This window comes from Pyrus communis, chromosome 1 (genome assembly GCF_963583255.1).
Source record: "Pyrus communis chromosome 1, drPyrComm1.1, whole genome shotgun sequence".
NCBI classification, from domain to species: Eukaryota; Viridiplantae; Streptophyta; class Magnoliopsida; order Rosales; family Rosaceae; genus Pyrus; species Pyrus communis.
Genome location: NC_084803.1, coordinates 2,741,961 through 2,761,484, shown reverse-complemented (window position 1 = coordinate 2,761,484; position 19,524 = coordinate 2,741,961). Strand labels below are relative to the sequence as shown.

Genomic DNA, 19,524 nt, shown 5'->3' with positions numbered 1-19,524 from the left:
ACCGGAACATGAGTGGTATACCACTTGTTTTTATATAAGTGGTGGAAAATTTATTTTTTAAGTTATTAATTTTTTAACACACACGTCTCATCATTTGTATAATGACACATGATGTAACATCTTGTATTCCCGTTACATTGAAAAATCTCTCCGAACACATAAATTTGTATTGCGTCAACTCCCTCTCAAACCCCCTCACCCGTGCGTCCACCCATATAAAAACCTCCAAACTCCCAAAAACCCCTCTCCCTCCAACTCCCACATTTGCCAGAGAGAGAGAAGAACAAAGAGAGAATTCCAAGCCTTTTGTATGAAAGATCAAATCCTTTTTAAGGGGTTTTAAGCAGAGGAGGAGGAGGAGGAGGAGCTCTGCATGCAAACCTCCAAAAAAAAACAGAGAAAGAGAAACTAAGATTTAAATATATGCATTTTTTGTTCACTAAGATTAACTTTTAAATTAAAAAATTGACCATCTTAATAGGAACCAATATGATTCTCTACTATTTTTTACCTCCAAATGGACATGGCTTCTTGGTTTTTTCTCATATCTCTCAAATATTTTTCTTTTGGTTTTCTTTTCCCTCACATGCTCTCCTCTCTCTCTCTCTCTCTCTCTCTCGTTGATTCAATCCCAGTAAAGTTATATTGACTAAACAGTTGATGATATTCCTCCCCCGATCTACAGTAAAAGCTATTTTTCCATTCTCGAACTCTGTTCATCTTCTTCTTCCTCCGTTTCGCTGCGAAAAGGTTAGTTCTTTGACAATGGCGGTCATTATTTCGCTGTTTTGGCCTTAATTTCTCGCTTGGTTCTGTTCAGTTTTTCGAATTATGCAGCTTGATCAACCCCATTGATTCATTTGATTTTCTAATCATGTTTGACTTGTTTTTGTTGATGTCATGGACCTCGGCTTCATTGTGCGCCGAAAATCCGGTTCTTTCCTTGCCTTCTATTGTAAAATGACAAGTGATTTAAGTTTTAACTTAGAATTGAAAGAATTGATGAAAGAGTCTGTTGATTTTGATACTTTTGTTCTTAGTTTAATTAATTAGGATTAATCCAAGAGTTTTGTAATGCAATGATTTTTTTTTTTTTTTTTAACAATTAATTTTGAGACTTTTAGTTTCTGCGTTCTTTTCTTGAATATGATTTACTTTCATTTTTTTTTCGGCTTCTGAGTTTTTACCAGAATCGGGATTCTTCTTCAGGTTCCTGGGAAAGCTGTCATTTTTTGTATGTTGCAGAAAGTTAAAAATTGCGATTTACTGAAATGCAAAGAGTGAGAAAGTGGTAAATTTTTGAAGCGAATTTGATGGTTTGGGATATGGACGCCGACAACATCGACGACATGGACATGGAAGTCCTCCGTTCCATGTGGCCTGACGACATCGGAGCTGATGGCGGAAAGCAATTCAACATGGACAACCCGGGGCGAGATGAGGACATGTTGGAGGAGGTGACATTCTTAGAGGAACCAACAATCGTTGATTTTCAGCGTCTTGTCGAGCTGACAGACTACACCGATAAGGGCTCTTCGCAACTTGCATTCCTCGTAAAACACTGGGAGTATAAGCAGGCAAACGCCGTGCGCCTTCTCAGAGAAGAACTCGACAGCTTAAGCAAGCAGAGGCAGGAAGTTGAGCTCAAGAAGTTGGAGATATTGGAAGACCATCTCTTCGAGTCAGAGAGTTATGGAGGTGACAAGCGCCCCATTTCGATTTTGGATGAAGTTTATGAGATATGGCCGGAAATTGCCCCGAAGAAACATGACGTTGTTGTGCAGACAAAGAAGGTCGAGGTAGAACCCGAGTATGATACTGTTGCGTACTGGAAGCAGAGGGCAATGCAATTGGAGAAAGTGTTGGAGGCGAGCGCCGAGAGAGAGCAGATTCTTGTGGAAAAATTGCAGGAAAGCATTCAGAGTCTCGAAAGTCAGTCATCGCCGGTCGAAGAGCTGTCTCAGATTTTGAAAAGAGCTGATAATTTCTTGCATTTTGTTCTTCAGAATGCACCTGTTGTTATCGGCCACCAGGTACATCGATAATACCATGTGAATCCTATGTTTTGGTTTTTCTTAACAACAAAAGCGAGAGTAACGAAGGATTAGGCGAGCAAAACTACAGCTAATCTGTATGTTCGAAACTGCCTCACTCATCTCTGATTTCCATTTCTTTTGCTTTCTGTTTTAGGATAAAGAATTGCGGTATCGGTTCATCTATAATCACTTCCCAAGTTTGCAAGAGGAGGTAATTAAGTGCCACAGCAGTTCTTAATCCTCACCTCTTCTTCCTTGTAATCTCGTTTTTCGTTTCTTGTTTCGCAGAATTGCCTAAGTGAAAAGCGGGATACTAAACCACCTCAAATTCATCGCTTTCGTTGTTTTTCTGTAGGACATTATAGGAAGAACAGATGTTGAAATTTTTTCTGGAGCCGGCGTCAAAGAAGCTCAGGATTTCAAGAAAGAGGTTCTTGAGAAAGGCATACCTGCAAAAAGGGAGATGACATTTGAAACGCCCTTGTTCGGGACGAAAACGTTTTTGATATATGTAGAACCTGTCTTCAGCAAGGCAGGAGAAACAATTGGTATAAATTACATGGGGATGGATGTCACCGATCAGGTATTTGCTTTGTTTCTAGCTTCAATGCAAGGCTTTTTCTTCTGATAACTTATAAATCGGGGTCTTTGTACATCTTCGTGAACGATTCAGGTGAGGAAAAGAGAGAAGATGGCAAAGCTTCGAGAAGAGATCGCAGTCCAGAAAGCCAAGGAAACAGAACTGAACAAAACAATTCACATCACAGAGGAGACAATGCGAGCGAAACAGATGCTGGCAACAATGTCTCATGAGATAAGATCACCTCTTTCCGGGGTTGTTAGCATGGCTGAGATTCTCACCACCACAAAACTTGATCGCGAGCAACACCAGCTTTTGGACGTCATGTTATCTTCGGGAGATTTGGTCCTTCAACTGATAAACGACATCCTTGACCTTTCCAAGGTCGAGTCAGGTCTGAAAACTCATCCTTTCCCTGTTGTCTACCACTACCGAAACAATCAATCTCGCGTTATCTGATATTCCTTAACTCACCTGGTGCAGGAGTAATGAAGTTGGAAACTACAAAATTCCGGCCACGAGAGGTAGTAAGGCACGTACTACAGACTGCGGCAGCATCGTTGCAGAAAATTTTGACCCTGGAAGGGCATGTATCTGAGGATGTTCCTGTGGAGGTAAGGGCTGTAGATTGCAGCGCCTGCATCCTCTGCATTGCTAAGGACATCTATAAATTATTGTGTCTTTGGTTTTTATGTTTCGATTTCAGGTCATCGGTGACGTTTTAAGAATTCGTCAAATCCTAACCAATTTGATCAGTAATGCAATCAAGTTTACTCATGAAGGCAAAGTTGGGATAAAACTTTACGTGGTATCGGACCCGTCTTTTGAAGAGGACGAAGGATGCCCTCAAAACCCGAATACAGTTCAATCGACGGTTTCAGAGAATGGACCGGAAGCAGAGAAACCAACATCTCAAACTTCTTGTGACCAACAAGGTTTCGATGGAGACCGACCACACCAAAATCACTCACTTAACGACGAACCTAGAACCCCGGCTAAGCGTGAAGTTTCGATGGATGCAGCAGATCAAGAGGATGAACCTCGTTTGCCCGAAACGAAAACGGTTTGGTTACGATGTGATGTCTACGACACCGGAATCGGAATACCGGGTATGCTTTTTAAGTGGTAATCTCTTCAATGCACGGAAAAAGGAAGCCCCCAAATCTGAAATTTCTAACTATGTTCTTTTGAATTTTCATGCATCAGAAAATGCTTTACCTTCTCTGTTCAAAAGATACATGCAAGTCAGTGCTGATCATGCTCGAAAATATGGAGGGACAGGATTAGGACTAGCAATATGCAAACAACTGGTAAAACACTTATTTACCATTACCTATTATCCTTTTTTTTTTTTTACCCAGTTTTTTTTACTGCTTTCTTAGAAGTTTGTATGTGTTTTGGTGTAGGTTGAGCTAATGGGGGGTCAGCTCACAGTATCTAGCAAAGAAAAATGTGGGTCGACATTTACGTTTGTCCTACCGTACAAGGTTTCGACATCATCCGAAAAACATTCCGACGACCCCGATGATTCTGATGAAGCATCGGATATAGCGAGTCAAGACGGTGCAACTGATGAAGTAGCCGACAGCTATTTCCAGTTCCAGCCGCGAACTTTAGGTTCTCTGTTCTCTTCTAATGGAGCTGCCAGGACCCAAAACTTATTACCCCACAAAATGGGGTTTACCGGTTCACATAAACTCGATGGGTTTGCACGAAACTCATACTCGTTTCCAAACGGTGGCATCGGATCGGAGGAGATCGCTTTGGTTGAAAACTCTTGCCCAGAAGGTGATTTTGCCGAGACATTATCAGAACCAAAGCGCTCCTCAGCCAGCCACATCCGAGATCCTAATAGTGAAAATCCAGCTAGTACAAACAAACAGGGTCGAGATGACATGGATAATCGATTCCAAGACTCTAGAAGTACAAATTCAAGTCATCCTTCAGAGGAAAGAAGAGAAACAGCTGTAGCAGCACCCACAAGAGAACCCCAAGGAACATGCAAGAGGCACGAGAAACCCGACGCAGACTCAGAGAGTACCAGCAGCAGTTCAAATTTACCAAAACCAACATCGAAACCTAGGATTCTTCTTGTTGAAGATAACAAGATTAACGTTATGGTGGCACAGAACATGATGAAACGGTTAGGCCATAGCATTGATGTTGCGAACAATGGCATGGAAGCTGTGCATGCAGTTCAACGCTGTAGATACAATCTCATCTTGATGGTACATAATTTCTACAAAACTCCAAAGGCTGTGTTCGTTTATAGAGACAAAAGAATCACGCAAATCTTGGTATTCATGGTTGTCGTAAATTTTGCAGGATGTTCACATGCCAGTTATGGATGGCCTTCAAACTACAAGAATTATACGTTCTTTCGAAGAAACTGGCAACTGGGATGCCGCTGAGAAAGCTGGAATTGAGCTTCCTCTGCCTTCATCAGAAACATTACAGAACGGTCATGGTTGCACACCTTCTGGAAAGCGAATCCCCATCATAGCGGTGCGCCTATATTTACAGTCCTATTTAACTAATCTAAGTTTTTCGCTTAAGCTACTAACAACACTATATACTAATGCATCATCATGTTATGATGCAGATGACAGCAAATGCATTTTCAGAGAGTGCAGAAGAATGCTTCAAAAGTGGAATGGACTCATTCGTGCCAAAGCCCGTAACATTCCAAAAATTGAAGGACCGTCTCCAACAATACCTAGATGATTAATATAAACATCTATTGTAAAATCCTATGTTAGTTAGTGTACAAAGAAAATGAGGTTTGCTTGTGCTAGGAAAATTTTGTAATCAATGTACCATATTCTTCTTCTCAAAACATCAGTAGCATCTAATTATAACTTGTACATATGCAACAACTCCAAAAGATCAGTTGTTCAAAATTAAAAGCAACTGTGTTCACTATTCCAAGCCGAGGATAACAAACAAACGTATCCAAAAACTAAATATCAAATGGCATATTACATAATCCAGACTAAAGATAATCCGGAAGATTATAACAGATATCGCGTAATATCACAAAATTTTAAGTACGCCTCGAACACTACCTACCTGATTGATAAAAACATCAATGATAGTTTGCTTCTGCTATGAAAGTTCCGAAATCGATGTATCATATTCATCTTCTCTCAAAATATTATCAGCATTATATGGTTATAAAATTGTACATATACAACTCCTCTAATAGATCAAATTGTTCAAGATTAAAACCAACTGTTTTCTCTACTCGAAGCTGAGGATAACAAAGGAACTAACACCTCTAAATCTAGAATCCCAAATAGCATATTACACAATCCAGAATAAAGATAATCCGGAATAGTATAATCAGATAATCCCACCATCCAAACAGCACAATATTAACCAGAAGAGCGGCCGGAGAAATCACTTATCTTTGGTGGAGACGCCGTACTTCTCCTGCATCCTGGCCATCTCGTCCTCCTTCTTCTTCGTGTCGGACTTCTTGCCCATCTTCGCCTGCTGGTAGTAGAGCACGATGAGGTACCGGTTCGCAACGTTGAAGCCGGAGAGGTGATCCACCGCCGTTTTGGCGTCGTAGATGTCCTCGTAAACGACGAATGCGGTGCCTCTGGTGTCCTTATTCGTCCCGATGCGAATCTGCCGTATTGCGCCGTACTTGCCGACGATGTCGTACATCTCCTCGCTCGAGATGTTGAAGGGGAGGTTGCGGACATAGAGCACGCGGTTGACTTCCGGCGGGAGGCGGGTGTTGACCTTGCGGAGGCTGATTGTGCTCATGGTGGCGGTTTGGGGGGTGCTTGGATGGCGGGAAAGTGAGGGAAAGCGAGGGAAAAATTGGGGATTTTGAGACGGAGAGAACTGTTTGATTTGGTACTCTGTGACTAAATTAGGGCTTCGTATTGTATAAAGAGGGGAAATAAAGAAGGTGAAGCCGACTTATAAGATGTGGGCTTTTTTTTTTTTAGAAGCTAAAATATGTGGGCTTTGAATTAATGAAATGGGCTGAAATAGAAAACCCAATTTACATGCGGACCTTATTTTTCTGTTGTATTTTTTTTTAATAACGTAAGATGATTTTTGGCACTATGTTTTGAGTAGGATCTCTCAAATTCTCTCATCCTCTCTCTTACTTTCCTCTGTCCTTCTCTTTCTATAAAAAAAAGTCAATACAAAGTGTTAACATGATTCAATTGTGACCGTTTAAATAGAAAATGAGTGAAGAGGGAGAGAAATTTGGGGGGAGCGGAATCCGACTCCATGTTTTGTCCCTGTTTTTATTTTGGTTACTATAATTTAAGAGTAAGGTGATTTCCAAATAAATAAAAAAAATATTAAGGTGAATTTCTTTTTGGGCGGAACCCTTGATGGAATATGTATTTTTTTTTATGTCTAACTTCTATGCTTTAGAAGCGAACGCTTAAAAGAATGATCCATATACTGTCCATGCTGAAACATAAGTTAAAAATTCCAAATTACTCTTAAAAATGACAATTATCCACTTTTGTTTCCTTTGACATAATTTTTTCGCCTTTAGAGGTCGGCAAAATATTCGTCAGAATTACGGAAGAACTAATATAATCATATTTTTGTCTTTCAGTATTATTAGTATTTCCTCGCTTTTCTGTTTTAAAAGGTTATTATTGAAAGAACAAAATATTGTAAAAAAGAGTAGTCGGTTTGGCCTTCAAAAACATTTTGGTAAAATATTTTGTGATATATTTTCCGGAAAGGAAAAGGAATCCATGTAGGATTTGGAAGTACTGGCTATCACTATATATTGTGTAATTCACACAATTATACCTACCTAGCTTTGCCTTCTTCTTCTCTTCTTCCATGGATTCCAAGTTTGCACTGATCTGTTTTCTTCTCTCTTCAATTCTCTCTTCAATTCTCTTTGTTACCGGTCAAGCTGTTCAACCACATGAACAAACGAGCCAACCGGAACAGTCAGGAATCAACATGGGGAAGGTATCCAGCGTACTTTCCGACAAAGGGTATCACGCCATGGCACTAACCCTAGGCACCATTCTTGAGGCTGTGATACTTCCAACCCTAAACTTAAATCACAGCACCAGTCTTACCCTCTTTTGCCCTAAAGACCAAGCTTTCTTTAACTCCAAGTATGGACAGCCTCCGTTGACACTATTTAAGTATCATGTTGTGCCGTTCAAGATGGACAAAGATTCAGTAGAGGCGTCTTTCGATCATGGTTCCAAGATCGACACTCTTCTGCCCGGTCATCCTCTCGTTCTTACTTCCCTGCCCACCGGCACTGGCGGATACGCTTATCTCAACCTAGTCAAAGTCACGGAGTGGGGTGTGTACAATGACGGACGACTGATTGTTCATGGGATTGAGGACTTCTTTGATCCGACTTTCCAAACCCTAAGGTATCCGCAATATGACGTGATGAACGTGAAAGAGGATACTTCTCAAGGATTTCCGGGTGCATTAGGGATTATTAGTCGGTTTCTCTTTCTGCAGAATTAGGTTCTTGGCGTTTGAGAGGTTATACTACAGTTGTCTGCATTTATTAGAGAGAATAGTTAGTACTAGTCATTGTGTCTGCGCGTTGCTGCAGGTTTAAAAGTGTATGGATAAAATTTGTAGAAAGTTTTACAGAAATGTATGTATACTCATTGTATTTACATCAAGGAACAAACATACATGAATAAGAGATGGTTCAGTGTTGATCTGGTAATGGAGTAATTGTAACAAACAATGTAGTTGTAATTCTGTTGACTCTAAAAATTACAAAACCTACGTGGCGCGCAGGCCGAGTAACTAATAAGCTAACTACGTCCTTCGGTTGAATGCGGGACGTGCCAACTCGTCGGCCGAGCTTGGCCGAGGAGTAAAATTTGATGATGTCGCGTTGGGCGCGCTGTTGACTTCTATATCTTGCGACTGCGACCGAGGAAGGAACGCTCTCGGTCTCTGGGTTCTATAGCCTGAAGACAAGGCTACTAATTCTACGGAGTTCACGAATCGTCGGAGCCTGATTCGGTCACTGTGATTATATTCGTAAGAGTATAAGCGCGCCGAATCGAGACCAAACTATATGGGCACAGGTACTCAAATGTGATATATGTCTTGATGGTAAACGTAGTTCGACCGTTGGAATGCCGAACCCTGAAACTTACTTGCGAGTATCCAATCATAAAATCACTCGGCGTCCAATGCGCCGAGCAATGCAATTCGTAACACCCAACTAGGCCGGAAAGGCTAGTGAGATGACCTCTACCAACAAAGGTTCGAAAACCCTTCTCGGCCGAGACTTAGATAGATAATCGGTCGGCCTCGACGCAGTGCTGTTTATCCAAACTGAAGGTGTTTCTCGGTCGGCTGATTCTGCGGCAGTAGTGCTGTTTATCCAAACTGAAGATGCTCGCCGGGTGCTTCCACAGTGCTGTTTATCCAAACTGAAGGTGTGTCGGCAGGAAAAGAAAAGGAAAAATCTCAAAGTGTTTGAGAGGTTTTGCGCTGGGCAATTGTATGCTGAGTTGAATGGCTTTTCTATTACGTGATTTCTTGTATTTATAGCACCCCATTCCTTGAGATCAATTCGCGTTCTGATTCGGATTGGGAGTCCTTGTCCCATTTCACCTCTAACTCGGACAATCCAACTCCTACTGGGATTCTGAATTTTCCTCCCTTTTGGGGCTTTATTCCTTGCTGGTCGAGAATCCTGGTCGTACCAGGATTTCCTCGACCTTTCCTATTCATCTGGACTACTTAGGATAGGATCTGGCCGACCCTGCCAGCTGGCCCAGGTTTCATTATTCGGCCCATAGTATTTGTCATCACCTTGGGCCCAGCACATCCTGCTGCTCGGCCCAACAATAATATTTCGGGCCCAAACATTGCCCCGTCGCTTCTGAGGTCGCCGACTGTTAACTCTTGGTCGGGCCTCGGCCTTGAAGAAGCGAAAACGTTTATTGCTTTTTTGGACTTTACTTCTTTAATGACCAATATTCCTGCACATTTATGAGACATGATTGCACTTTCCTCGTTGCCCCCAACGCGTGGCCACGTGTCGATTCTTCGCCGCTCTTAAAAACTTTCAATCATGAGCCTCGAAACCGTGCATTAACTGAAACGCCTTATCCTCATTAATGCATTAAAACTGACGCCGCACACAATCGTGCGTCCTGGATTTTCGACTCCTCGATCCCATTTTCGCAGGTTCCCAAAATATCTGAAATGATTGCAAACTTTCCCAGTTAAATTTCCCCCCAATTTGAACCCTTGCATTTTGAATTCCAGTGCTTTTCGGATTCCAGACGTTTGATCTTCATTCTGGAAAGCCTATAAATACTCCCACTTCTGTCATTCGCATCTTACGCTTTCAGAAATCCCTAAATCTTAAATTTATCATCCTTGCTCATTCAAACCAAACCTTCTAGTCATTCCATCTGCGATATTTTCTCCAGTTCTTCCTTCTGCAATATCCTCTCCTCCCAAATTATCTCCTGTCATCTTTACCAATGGCCTTCTTTATCTCGAAACTCTCTGATGAAATTAACAAATGTAAAGATTTCATCGATCGGAGCGCCGTCAAGACGCTGCGATTCGAAAATGACATGGCTACCACCCACCAGATTCTGGGTCCCCTCTTCAGAGACGCAGTGCCGTCGTCTGTCACCAACCTGCTCAAGGAGCAGTGTTTAACACCCCTGCTGCAGGGGTTTGATTGGTCAAAGTGGATTTTGGCGCGGCCTCAGGGAGCCTGGCCCTCGACCACCACGGCCTGGGCCGCCTGGGTTGACCGAATGAGCACCTTCTTTGGCAAGGAGTGGAAAGCTCTTGGCATCTACGACGCCATCATTCTGTCGACCATGGAGATTGCCATGGATAAAGAGCTGCTCATGGCGGCCCTGAGTCTATGGTGTTCGGCCACCAACACCATGGTCCTGCCCTTTGGCCCTCTCGGCCCCACGATCCTTGACATCTCAGCCCTTCTTGGGACCTTGCCAACCGGTCTTCCTATTGATGCCACTCTCTCCGGATACCCTTCACCTCTCAACCTGAAGACGCTATTCGACGAAAGGGTCGTCGAAACGCTAAGCCGGGGTGATCGGGAGCCCTCAAAGGAAGAAGTTCAGAAGCTTCACAAGAACTTCTTCAACTATAACACCCTCATCCTTCATTTCGCCGGCCGAGGTGAGGAAGGCCTTCGAAGGGGAGAGCACGAGGCCTTCCTTTTTTACTGGTACAACAAATTTATCTTTTGTTCAAATCAATACAAATCCGAAATAAAAAAATCACATACAGCTGTTATAGAATCTACCTGAGTTCAATGGAATTTGTTAGACGGTGATTTGAAGGCAGGCCATGCCCAGATTGGACTGAAAAGTCGCCGGAAAGCTGGTCACAACTCTGCAATCGCAGACCGAAAAGGAGGGGAGTACTCTGAAAACAGGGCAAACAATGACAACCCGACAAAACCAAAGCTTTAATTAAATGAAGCATAATTCAGTTTAAATTTCGTAATTTATTTCTTTCATTTTTTGACCAATCAAACAAACCATCACCGGAGAAAGATCCAACACGAAAAAAAAAAAAAAAAAAAAAAAAGCTTATATACCTTGATCGCAAACAGCTTGCAAGGTTGCAGACAGAAAGGCCAAAATTTGAACAACAAATTTTGCTGAAATCAAATATGAAAGCATATCAGAAAGGCAGACCCAAAGCACGAAAAAGAATCAAACAACATACAATCAGAAAAGTAGAAAACTCACAAAAAAATCTTAGATCGTATCCATAACTTTTCCTGAAACCAAAAATCAAACCGCATCACAAACCCACCCAAACAACAAAACAAAATTGAAATCAGATACGGCAACAAACGCAAATAACTCACCAGGGAACGTTAGTTTTCTAGAAAGAAAATGGCTGTGGATAATCGGCGAGAGAAAGATGCGAAGGGTGGACAGCAAGAACAACGAAGGCGTGAGAGAGGAAAAAAGCCTAGGCTCCATTTAAGTCCGCTCACTGTCCGTGAACAGTGAACGCTGGTTTGGGTTTTAGTATAGAAATAATTTGTTTTCCGTAAAATCCGTGGTATATATTCATGTGTTATATATAATCATTTTATTTCTAAACCAATTTACAATATTTTTTACCCATCTACAATTAAATCTAACGATAAGGTGCTACATCTATAATTAGCACCGACTATGCGAAACAAAAAAACTGTCAATTGCTTTCTTGGGCAATCTCATGAGGTGTTGGCCTCTCAGTAATCTCATTGACTGATTCCATCTCTCTTCATTTGGGCAAACCATCACTGGGACTGAAACCACCATGCTCAGTAGAAGGTGTTCTCATCTGCTCGTCGAAAACCATGCGTGATTCACTGTCGTTTGAGTAGACTGATGGACTTTGGGGGGAGATGGTGTTCAGTTCCAGTTCACTCTTCTTAAAAGTAAATGACTTTAAGTCCTTTTTGTCGTAAATTCTGAACATGACACAAAATTTTCTCCACAATGAAGCTTCTGGATCGAGTCGCAAGAGGATTTCCTTGTGTTCGTACAAGAACATGGCAGCATATATGAGGACAGCTAATATTGAAGCAAGACCGGCTATGAGAAAGAGGCCCCCAAAGCTCTCAAGGCCAAGACTGTGGAAAGGGATCGGGCTGTTAGGGTCTTGACAACTTAATTCTTTGTTGAACCATTTCTTCTCAACCCTTTTCATTCTGTCTTCCTCGTTCACCTTTAGGATTGCCCTCGAAACGTCACGAGCAAGAGATGAACCTTTTGGGAAGGCCTACAAGTCACAAATGAAAGCGTCAAAAGATTGTATTTGGAAGACATTTTAGGAGTTAAATATACGCCAATGATAATTTAAACTATATTAAGTAACCACTAAATTCTCCGATGCAAAATTCACACTCTCAACAGAAAGAACACCGAATAACCCCACATGACATGAGAAAACATGTATTCGAATATGATAGAGACGAAGGAGAGAAAGCAGGTAAACTTACAAAGCCAAAACCATCGACTTTAAATGTCGGCTCAACCATGGTGTATTTCGAGCAATACTTTGCAATAAATAGCTTCATGTAGGGGTACTCATCGAATGCTGCCGAGATACCATCCTTTTTACTCCCGTTTTGAAAAAGTTCATTCAACTCTTCTGGGGAACGAAAAGTCTTAATTTTTTCATCTGGAAATCCTAGTTGTTTCAGAATTCCAAGAACAAAAGTATCTGATTGGTAGGCAACTTTGTCCCCATTCTTGAGGAGCCAATTAACATCCGTAACAGTTGGTTGGAGATGTTGAACTGTTAACAGCGATGCCAAACTTGCAGTATAACTTTGGGTCAGAATGAGGACCAGAAAGCACCATATTATCACCACAAATCGAGCCAAGTTGCTCACTACTCGCTCCCCTATAACGAAATTTTCAAAAGATCAAAGAAATGGAGAATAATGAGTCATGGATGTCATAAGTTTGAGGCATAATTTACAATGGAAAGCATGAAATATGCATAGTTTCTGTGGAGAGTAAATTAACACGAACAAACTTACTGGGTGAAAAAACCATGGTTGAGAACGAGAACCAAAAACTAGTCCCGATTTGGTAATGTGGAGGCCCCCGAAAGGCGTCGTTGATCCGATGTTCAAGAACCCAAACAACGAAACCAATGAATATGAAAAAACAACCGCTCGTTACCCAAAGGTCCCATGTCAAAGGCTTCAAGAACACCCAAGCATTCTTGCTTTTGTTGTCTTTGATAGGCACAATCATGGACACACCAGATTCTGTGTACGGCAACGTGAAGTCCACATATAAGGATCTGTTTGCTCTAATAGTGATATCCCCTACTGCGGCGTCATATTTCTATCAAGAAAAAAAATGTTACCGCGTCAGTTGCAAATTAGATAAGTTTGTCAGATTAGGGAAAAAAGACTCCTACCTTGAGATACACCTGATCGACCAAGTCATTGTAACTGCCAGCGCTCGAACCATTAGGCATTGCATAGGGAATAAGATCGTAAGGGACAGCGTAGGGTAGTGCTTTAATTACAGCATCGAAGACGTCTATGCAATATCCGCCATTGACCTTGGTTTTGTTGGTTGTAGGGTCATGTGTGACATTTACAAATTCCAAAAACCCTTTCTTGACCGGGACTAGAATTTGCAGCTTCTTGCCAAGTGTAGGAATCTCCCAACCCTTAGGAGCGGAGGTGGTGTCTCCCGGCCATATAATAGATCTAAGACTAGCATTGGAAATAGAATATTTGCTTGTGCTTGTCAAATTTAAGTTTCTTGCAAGGCCATTTTTGGGTGTCCAAAATCCAATCAGTTTTTCCCCACTTCCAATCACATTAACAATCTCAAAAGTTGATGATTGTAATTGCCCGTTGGAAAGATTGAAATCTCCCGAAAGGCCTTCAAAATTTGTACCTGATAGTTCTTGGACAAGTTGAGGACCATTTTGTGAGACCCCAAATCTTTCTAGATCAGTAGTACTAGATTTTCCAGAAGTATTCGTCTTTTCGAAGCTAAAGTTTTTAGCCCCAACTTTCTCTACAGCCATGGCCAGTGCCCAAGCAGCATCATGCGCCCACAATCCGAACACATCCAGTTTAGCATCCTGGACAGTTGGATTGTCTTGTTGGAATTCCCTCTTCCATCTAGCTCGAAAATACTCGAGAGCTTTTGAATTTGGGTAATAAGTTTTTATCCCCAAAACCCCTTGCATATTTTCTATGCCAGATGAATTTATGGAACTGAACATGTTGGTCATCCCATCAGTCATTATCCAAGCATACCCTGCCTCCATCATGCCAATCTCTTTCGCCTTTTCGAAAATTCGCAAACCAAGAGATGGTAACATGTGCACAACGAAGACCCTTGTTTGCATTGCCATCAACTTTTCAAGCTCAGCAGCAATTTGGTCATCAGTGGCCGCCGGAGGAATGACACTCCGGTATGCAATTCGAGCATCAACTTCTTGCAAGGCATCAGAGAGGTAAGGTATGACTCCTTCCCCAAACTCGTCGTCAACATAGATGGGCACTACTTCTCCCCAGCCGAAGGCGTGGATGATAGCACTAATGGCTTTCACTTGGGATGAATCATTTTGTGCAGCCCTGATGAAATATGGACTTCTGATTGAAGTAAGAGATGGGATTGTTGCTGAGTAGGAGATTATGGGAACTTGGGCTTTCTCTCCAAGGATGATTAGTAATGCGGCCTGCATTGACGATGCAGGCCCAATGATTGCTTGCACTTGAACATTCTTTATTAGGTCTAAAGCTGTTCATTCATACAAGAACATGTTAAATTAATAGAAAACTAGATTTTAATTCTTAAATGAGATGAGGTTTTTAAAAAATGTCTTGTACAAGATTAAAAATTAATTTTAGTCTTTGGACTCTATTTAATGCCAGCATATTAAAAAAAAATTTATTTATAATTTTATGGTGTTCATAAATTAAATTTTATGAAATTATTGTAAATTTTAGGGTTCTTTAGAGTTTAGATATAAGCCCGGACAAGTTGCATTTCATAAACAAAAACCCACATAAATTTAAATGTCCAAATAAAACCCAAGTTTCAAATAAACTGACATGTAGGCAAATTAGTGACCTATTATTACAATATATATATACAACTTATGCCACAACTCCCTAATTGAGTCAATAAAGGTTATCATAACTCACCCTAATTATGATGAGCAACAAGCCCCTATACTATTAATATATTATACCAACAAATTTACCTATATTTTGTAGATTAAATAATAAGTATATTTATCTGAGAAATATCGATAATATGCCTACTAATAAAGGCTCGGAATGCATGATAAACATGTATGAAATATTATACTAATTTACCCATATTTTGTAGATTCACTAATGTAAATAATAAAATATATTTGGCTTGTTTTATTAACACTCCACATTTTGTTGACTACACCCCACATACTTAATACATTCCACATTTACTTTTTAAATTAAACTTTTTCTTAATACATCCCACATATTTTCCAATACTACCCTCACACCTCCCACCTCACATCTCGTACACCCCACACCTCACATCTCACACACCCCACAATCATCAACTAATTAACCACACATCAAACTCTTCATCTCTTTCACACAATAGAATAATCCACATTTTAAAGACAAGAAAGATGAATTAAATTGTATAAAATCTCCAGCTTGCTGTTTGATTTATAAACATCCGTCAAATTTTCTTGAACAATCACGTTAGATTCTAAGAAGCTTGATGGACAAATGGTAGAAACTGTTCTTATAAGGTCATGTCAGTTCCAACCAGCCAAAAAACATTGAATTTCTTCATCATCAAATTGCCATGAGAATATTACATTTATTACATCTTAAAATTTTACAACATTCTCCAGTTTTGTTCCTATTTCTTGGATTCCAACTAGAGCAGGGCTTTGCAAAAAGTCAAATTTTTATTCCATTATTTAAATAATTTCTTAAATGTGAAAACCAACAAATGAACGAGGAGCAAAACTCGATTTTTTGTTCTGTCCATCAAAAGATATATTTTCATCAACTTGTTTGTGTTTTTAGGGTTTTGTTCTACAATGGAGACTAAGAGTAGCTTTGAGGGCTCGAATAGTCATTTCATATTAGAGTTACAAGTTGTTTAGTATTACATTTTTAAGTGGGGTGTAATCAACAACATGTGCGATGTTAATAAAAAAAACCCATATATTTATATGAGAAACATCAATAGTATGCCTAATAAATATATTTATATGAGAAATATCAATAATATGCCAACTAATAGAGGCTTGGGAAGCATGATAAACATGTATGAAATATTATGCTAATTTACCTATTAGTACTAAGTAGGTACATTTGTGACCAAAACTATTAGTATGTATGAAATCTTATACTAATTTACCTACATAAATTAATTTACCTATATTTTCCAGATTCAAAAATTTGATAACAGGTGCATTATTTTTCAAAGTGACCAAAACTACTAGTACTAAGTTGGTACATTTGTGAGATCCCACATCGACCAACGGAGAAGGGGTAATGTGTCTTATATGTACATACTTCCCTCCCTATAACATGAGGCGTTTTAGGAGCTCACTGACTTTAGATTCCATCGAAACTCTGAAGTTAAGTGACATTGGACAAGAGCAATCCCAAGATGGGTGACCCACTGGGAAGTTGCTCGTGAGTTCCCAAAAAAAAAACAAAAACAGTGAGGGAATGGTAAGCCCAAAGCAGACAATATCATGCTACGACGAAGCCGAAACTGGGATGCGACAGCGCAATCTTTTTCAAAACAAAAAAATGGGTACATTGATATTCAAAAAACAAAACAAAACATACTAGACACATCATTTTTTTACCCTTTTTGTTTTAAAGAAAACAAAGGCATGGTTTTTTATTAAATCAATAGGGTACATTAATCTGAAAATTTATTGTTGAATTCAAAACGTTTGGAATTTTTATTCCTATGTCATTTAAAATTTCAAAGCCATTACACAAGTTACAAGAAAATAAAAAAGCTTTTCATTTTAATTTTGATATCAACATAAGACTTAATTGAGGGTAATTTGGGAAATCCAAATAATATTAAATACGATGCACAATCTCGATTAGGTAATTTGTTTAGGTGGAGCCTAGTCATCGGGTTTTTGTTAGAAAAAAATATATTATTGTGGGTTTTATGTAAAAAAAAAAAAAAAAAAAAAAAAAAAAGAAGAGTTTGAAGGGAGTAAAGTCACACTTTCAGTAAATTTTAATTCTCATTATGGTAAGTATCTTATATAAGAAAATAATTTTGTAAAGATTTTTCGGTACACATGTTTTTGTATATTTTCTTATGTGCCACTAATTCATTACAATATATTTGGGTACGAACATTTCGGTGCACTAGGTTATTATAATATATTTAGATACAGACATTTTGGTACACTAGTTTATTATAATATATTTAGGCATTGACGTTTCAGTACATTAGTTTAGTATCATATATTTAGGTACATAATTTTTCGGTACACTTGTGTTTTGCATATTTTCTTATGTGTTACTAGTTCACTACAATGTATTTAGGTACGGACATTTCGGTACACTAATTTAGCAAAATATATTATTTTACAGACGTTTAAGTACACTAATTAGAGGAAGTAAAATAAATATAGTGAATTAAAATGTGTATAATAATAAATAATTTTAATTTTAATGTAATGACATTAAATAAGATATCTATTAAATATTAAAACAAAAATATAATATAAATTTAAATTAAGTATTCATTAGAGGACTAAAATCAATATCCAATCTAACACCAGGTTTTTATTGAATTTTAATCTTCTTCAAGGATTAAAGTTCAAAAATCCCTTAAATTAATCTCCCTCGACGTGGATTCATGCTTTGAAAACTAGTTGAGTGTTCAAAATTTCACGGGCTATTGTTAGAATGTGACCGTCCAACTCAAAACTCATTGATAATGAACATGAGATGCCCAAGATTTCTTAAACTATTATGCAAGGCTATTATTCCCTGACGTGAGATTCATACTTTCAAAACTAATTGAGTATAATAAACGGGTTCATGCTAGAATGTGAGCGTCTAACTCAAGGTCGATGACCAATGAACTAGATAAGCACCAACATCATTTAAAATATTATGCAAGGCTGTCAACAGACGGGATTAATTGGAGCGATAAAAAACAAAACATGAACAAGGAGAAGAGAGAAATTACCCGCAGAAGCGGTGACAACACCATCTGAAGAGGAGCTCCTTTTCTCCAGAACAAGCCTAGTTTTATAGTTGGGATTAGAGGCATAGAAATCGGATAGGGCGACTTCAATGCAGCTCAGACCCATCTTCCCATGCAAGGCATCAAAGTCAAGAACCAGACCCACATGAACTGGGATAGTCGTATTGTTTTGTGCCATGACTAGGAAAGTAGTCTTAGAAAATAAGAACAAGAAGAACAAAGCAAAATGGGAGCTGCTGCAGCTAGCTTTCTTAGCCATGTTTTCAAGCTTTGCAATTTATGACTTCAAGTAAAAAGCAGTCTTTATTTATATAGACTTAAAACGGTGGATTGAAAGCTCTAAACTGGATCAATTAATTGTTCATTACATAAAGGTTTTTTAGCCAAAATAGTTTCTAAGATTTGCATAACTCATTACTTTGGTCCTTAAGATTTGAAATCAATAGAAGTGGTCCCTAAGTTTGTCCATCATCAATCATTTTGGTCATTCCTTGAAAAATTAAGGATCAAATGACAAAAATACCCATACTTTAATAAATAATGGGCCAAAATGATTTGACAAAAATTTTTTTGTGCACCCTTTTCTTCTTGGTGAAGGTTTTAATTGGATTTTCCAAATCACTGGGAAGCAGACGTCTCTAAAAGTTGAAACATTCAAAGGCACTATTTGTCTCATATTATATTGTCCAAGTCTAACTTTGACAAATCAAAGATGCATTCATATTTAGGAGTTTTAATACAAATGGCTTCTTTAAAAGTTGAAACGTTCAAAGGCACTATTTGTCTCATATTATTATATTGTCCAAGTCTATCGTCATTTTAAAACCATGAATGTTGAAACAATTCATTCTTCAAAACGATGATATAGAATTCTGCATTATTGTGGCCATGGTCTTGCTGACTATCGTCATTTTAAAACCATGAATGTCTCTTGAAAAACTTTAGTCTTTGAAAACGATGAAAGTGGAAATTGCTGAAGAATTTATTGTTCCACTTTATTGATATTCTATCACTTTGACGCATAAGATACTCTCTTCAATATATATAGATATTCTATCACTTCCATGCATAAGATACTCTCTTAAATATATATATATATATATTTAATATCTATATATATATATATATAATATATCTTGATGCTTAATGTATGAATAAATGCCAGTTAATGTGA

The 19,524-nt window shown here is 39.1% G+C and overlaps 4 protein-coding genes across 4 annotated transcripts; 2 read left to right on the top strand and 2 right to left on the bottom strand.

Moving 5' to 3' along the window:
- Positions 1-1,192: 1,192 nt before the first annotated feature.
- LOC137745976 (histidine kinase 5-like) lies at positions 1,193-5,492 on the top strand. Its single transcript, XM_068486015.1, has 10 exons — positions 1,193-2,033; positions 2,191-2,247; positions 2,392-2,619; positions 2,710-3,010; positions 3,100-3,230; positions 3,323-3,725; positions 3,823-3,926; positions 4,023-4,844; positions 4,942-5,121; positions 5,219-5,492. The coding sequence occupies exons 1-10, from the start codon at positions 1,314-1,316 to the stop codon at positions 5,342-5,344; spliced, it is 3,072 nt and encodes a 1,023-aa protein (XP_068342116.1). The 5' UTR covers positions 1,193-1,313; the 3' UTR covers positions 5,345-5,492.
- A 164-nt stretch (positions 5,493-5,656) lies between these two features.
- LOC137745967 (splicing factor 3B subunit 6-like protein) lies at positions 5,657-6,534 on the bottom strand. The gene has a single exon (XM_068486003.1). The coding sequence runs from the start codon at positions 6,388-6,390 to the stop codon at positions 6,016-6,018; it is 375 nt and encodes a 124-aa protein (XP_068342104.1). The 5' UTR covers positions 6,391-6,534; the 3' UTR covers positions 5,657-6,015.
- A 1,038-nt stretch (positions 6,535-7,572) lies between these two features.
- On the top strand, positions 7,573-8,103 carry LOC137708015 (putative fasciclin-like arabinogalactan protein 20). The gene has a single exon (XM_068446980.1). It carries the CDS (start codon positions 7,573-7,575, stop codon positions 8,101-8,103), a length of 531 nt encoding a protein of 176 aa, XP_068303081.1.
- A 2,783-nt stretch (positions 8,104-10,886) lies between these two features.
- On the bottom strand, positions 10,887-18,609 carry LOC137716069 (glutamate receptor 2.9-like). The gene is made up of 7 exons (XM_068455467.1): positions 18,333-18,609; positions 13,540-14,885; positions 13,151-13,463; positions 12,605-13,011; positions 11,355-12,384; positions 11,201-11,263; positions 10,887-11,025 (listed from the first exon to the last, which is right to left on the bottom strand). The coding sequence occupies exons 1-5, from the start codon at positions 18,607-18,609 to the stop codon at positions 11,884-11,886; spliced, it is 2,844 nt and encodes a 947-aa protein (XP_068311568.1). The 3' UTR covers positions 10,887-11,025; positions 11,201-11,263; positions 11,355-11,883.
- Between the last annotated feature and the right edge of the window lie 915 nt (positions 18,610-19,524).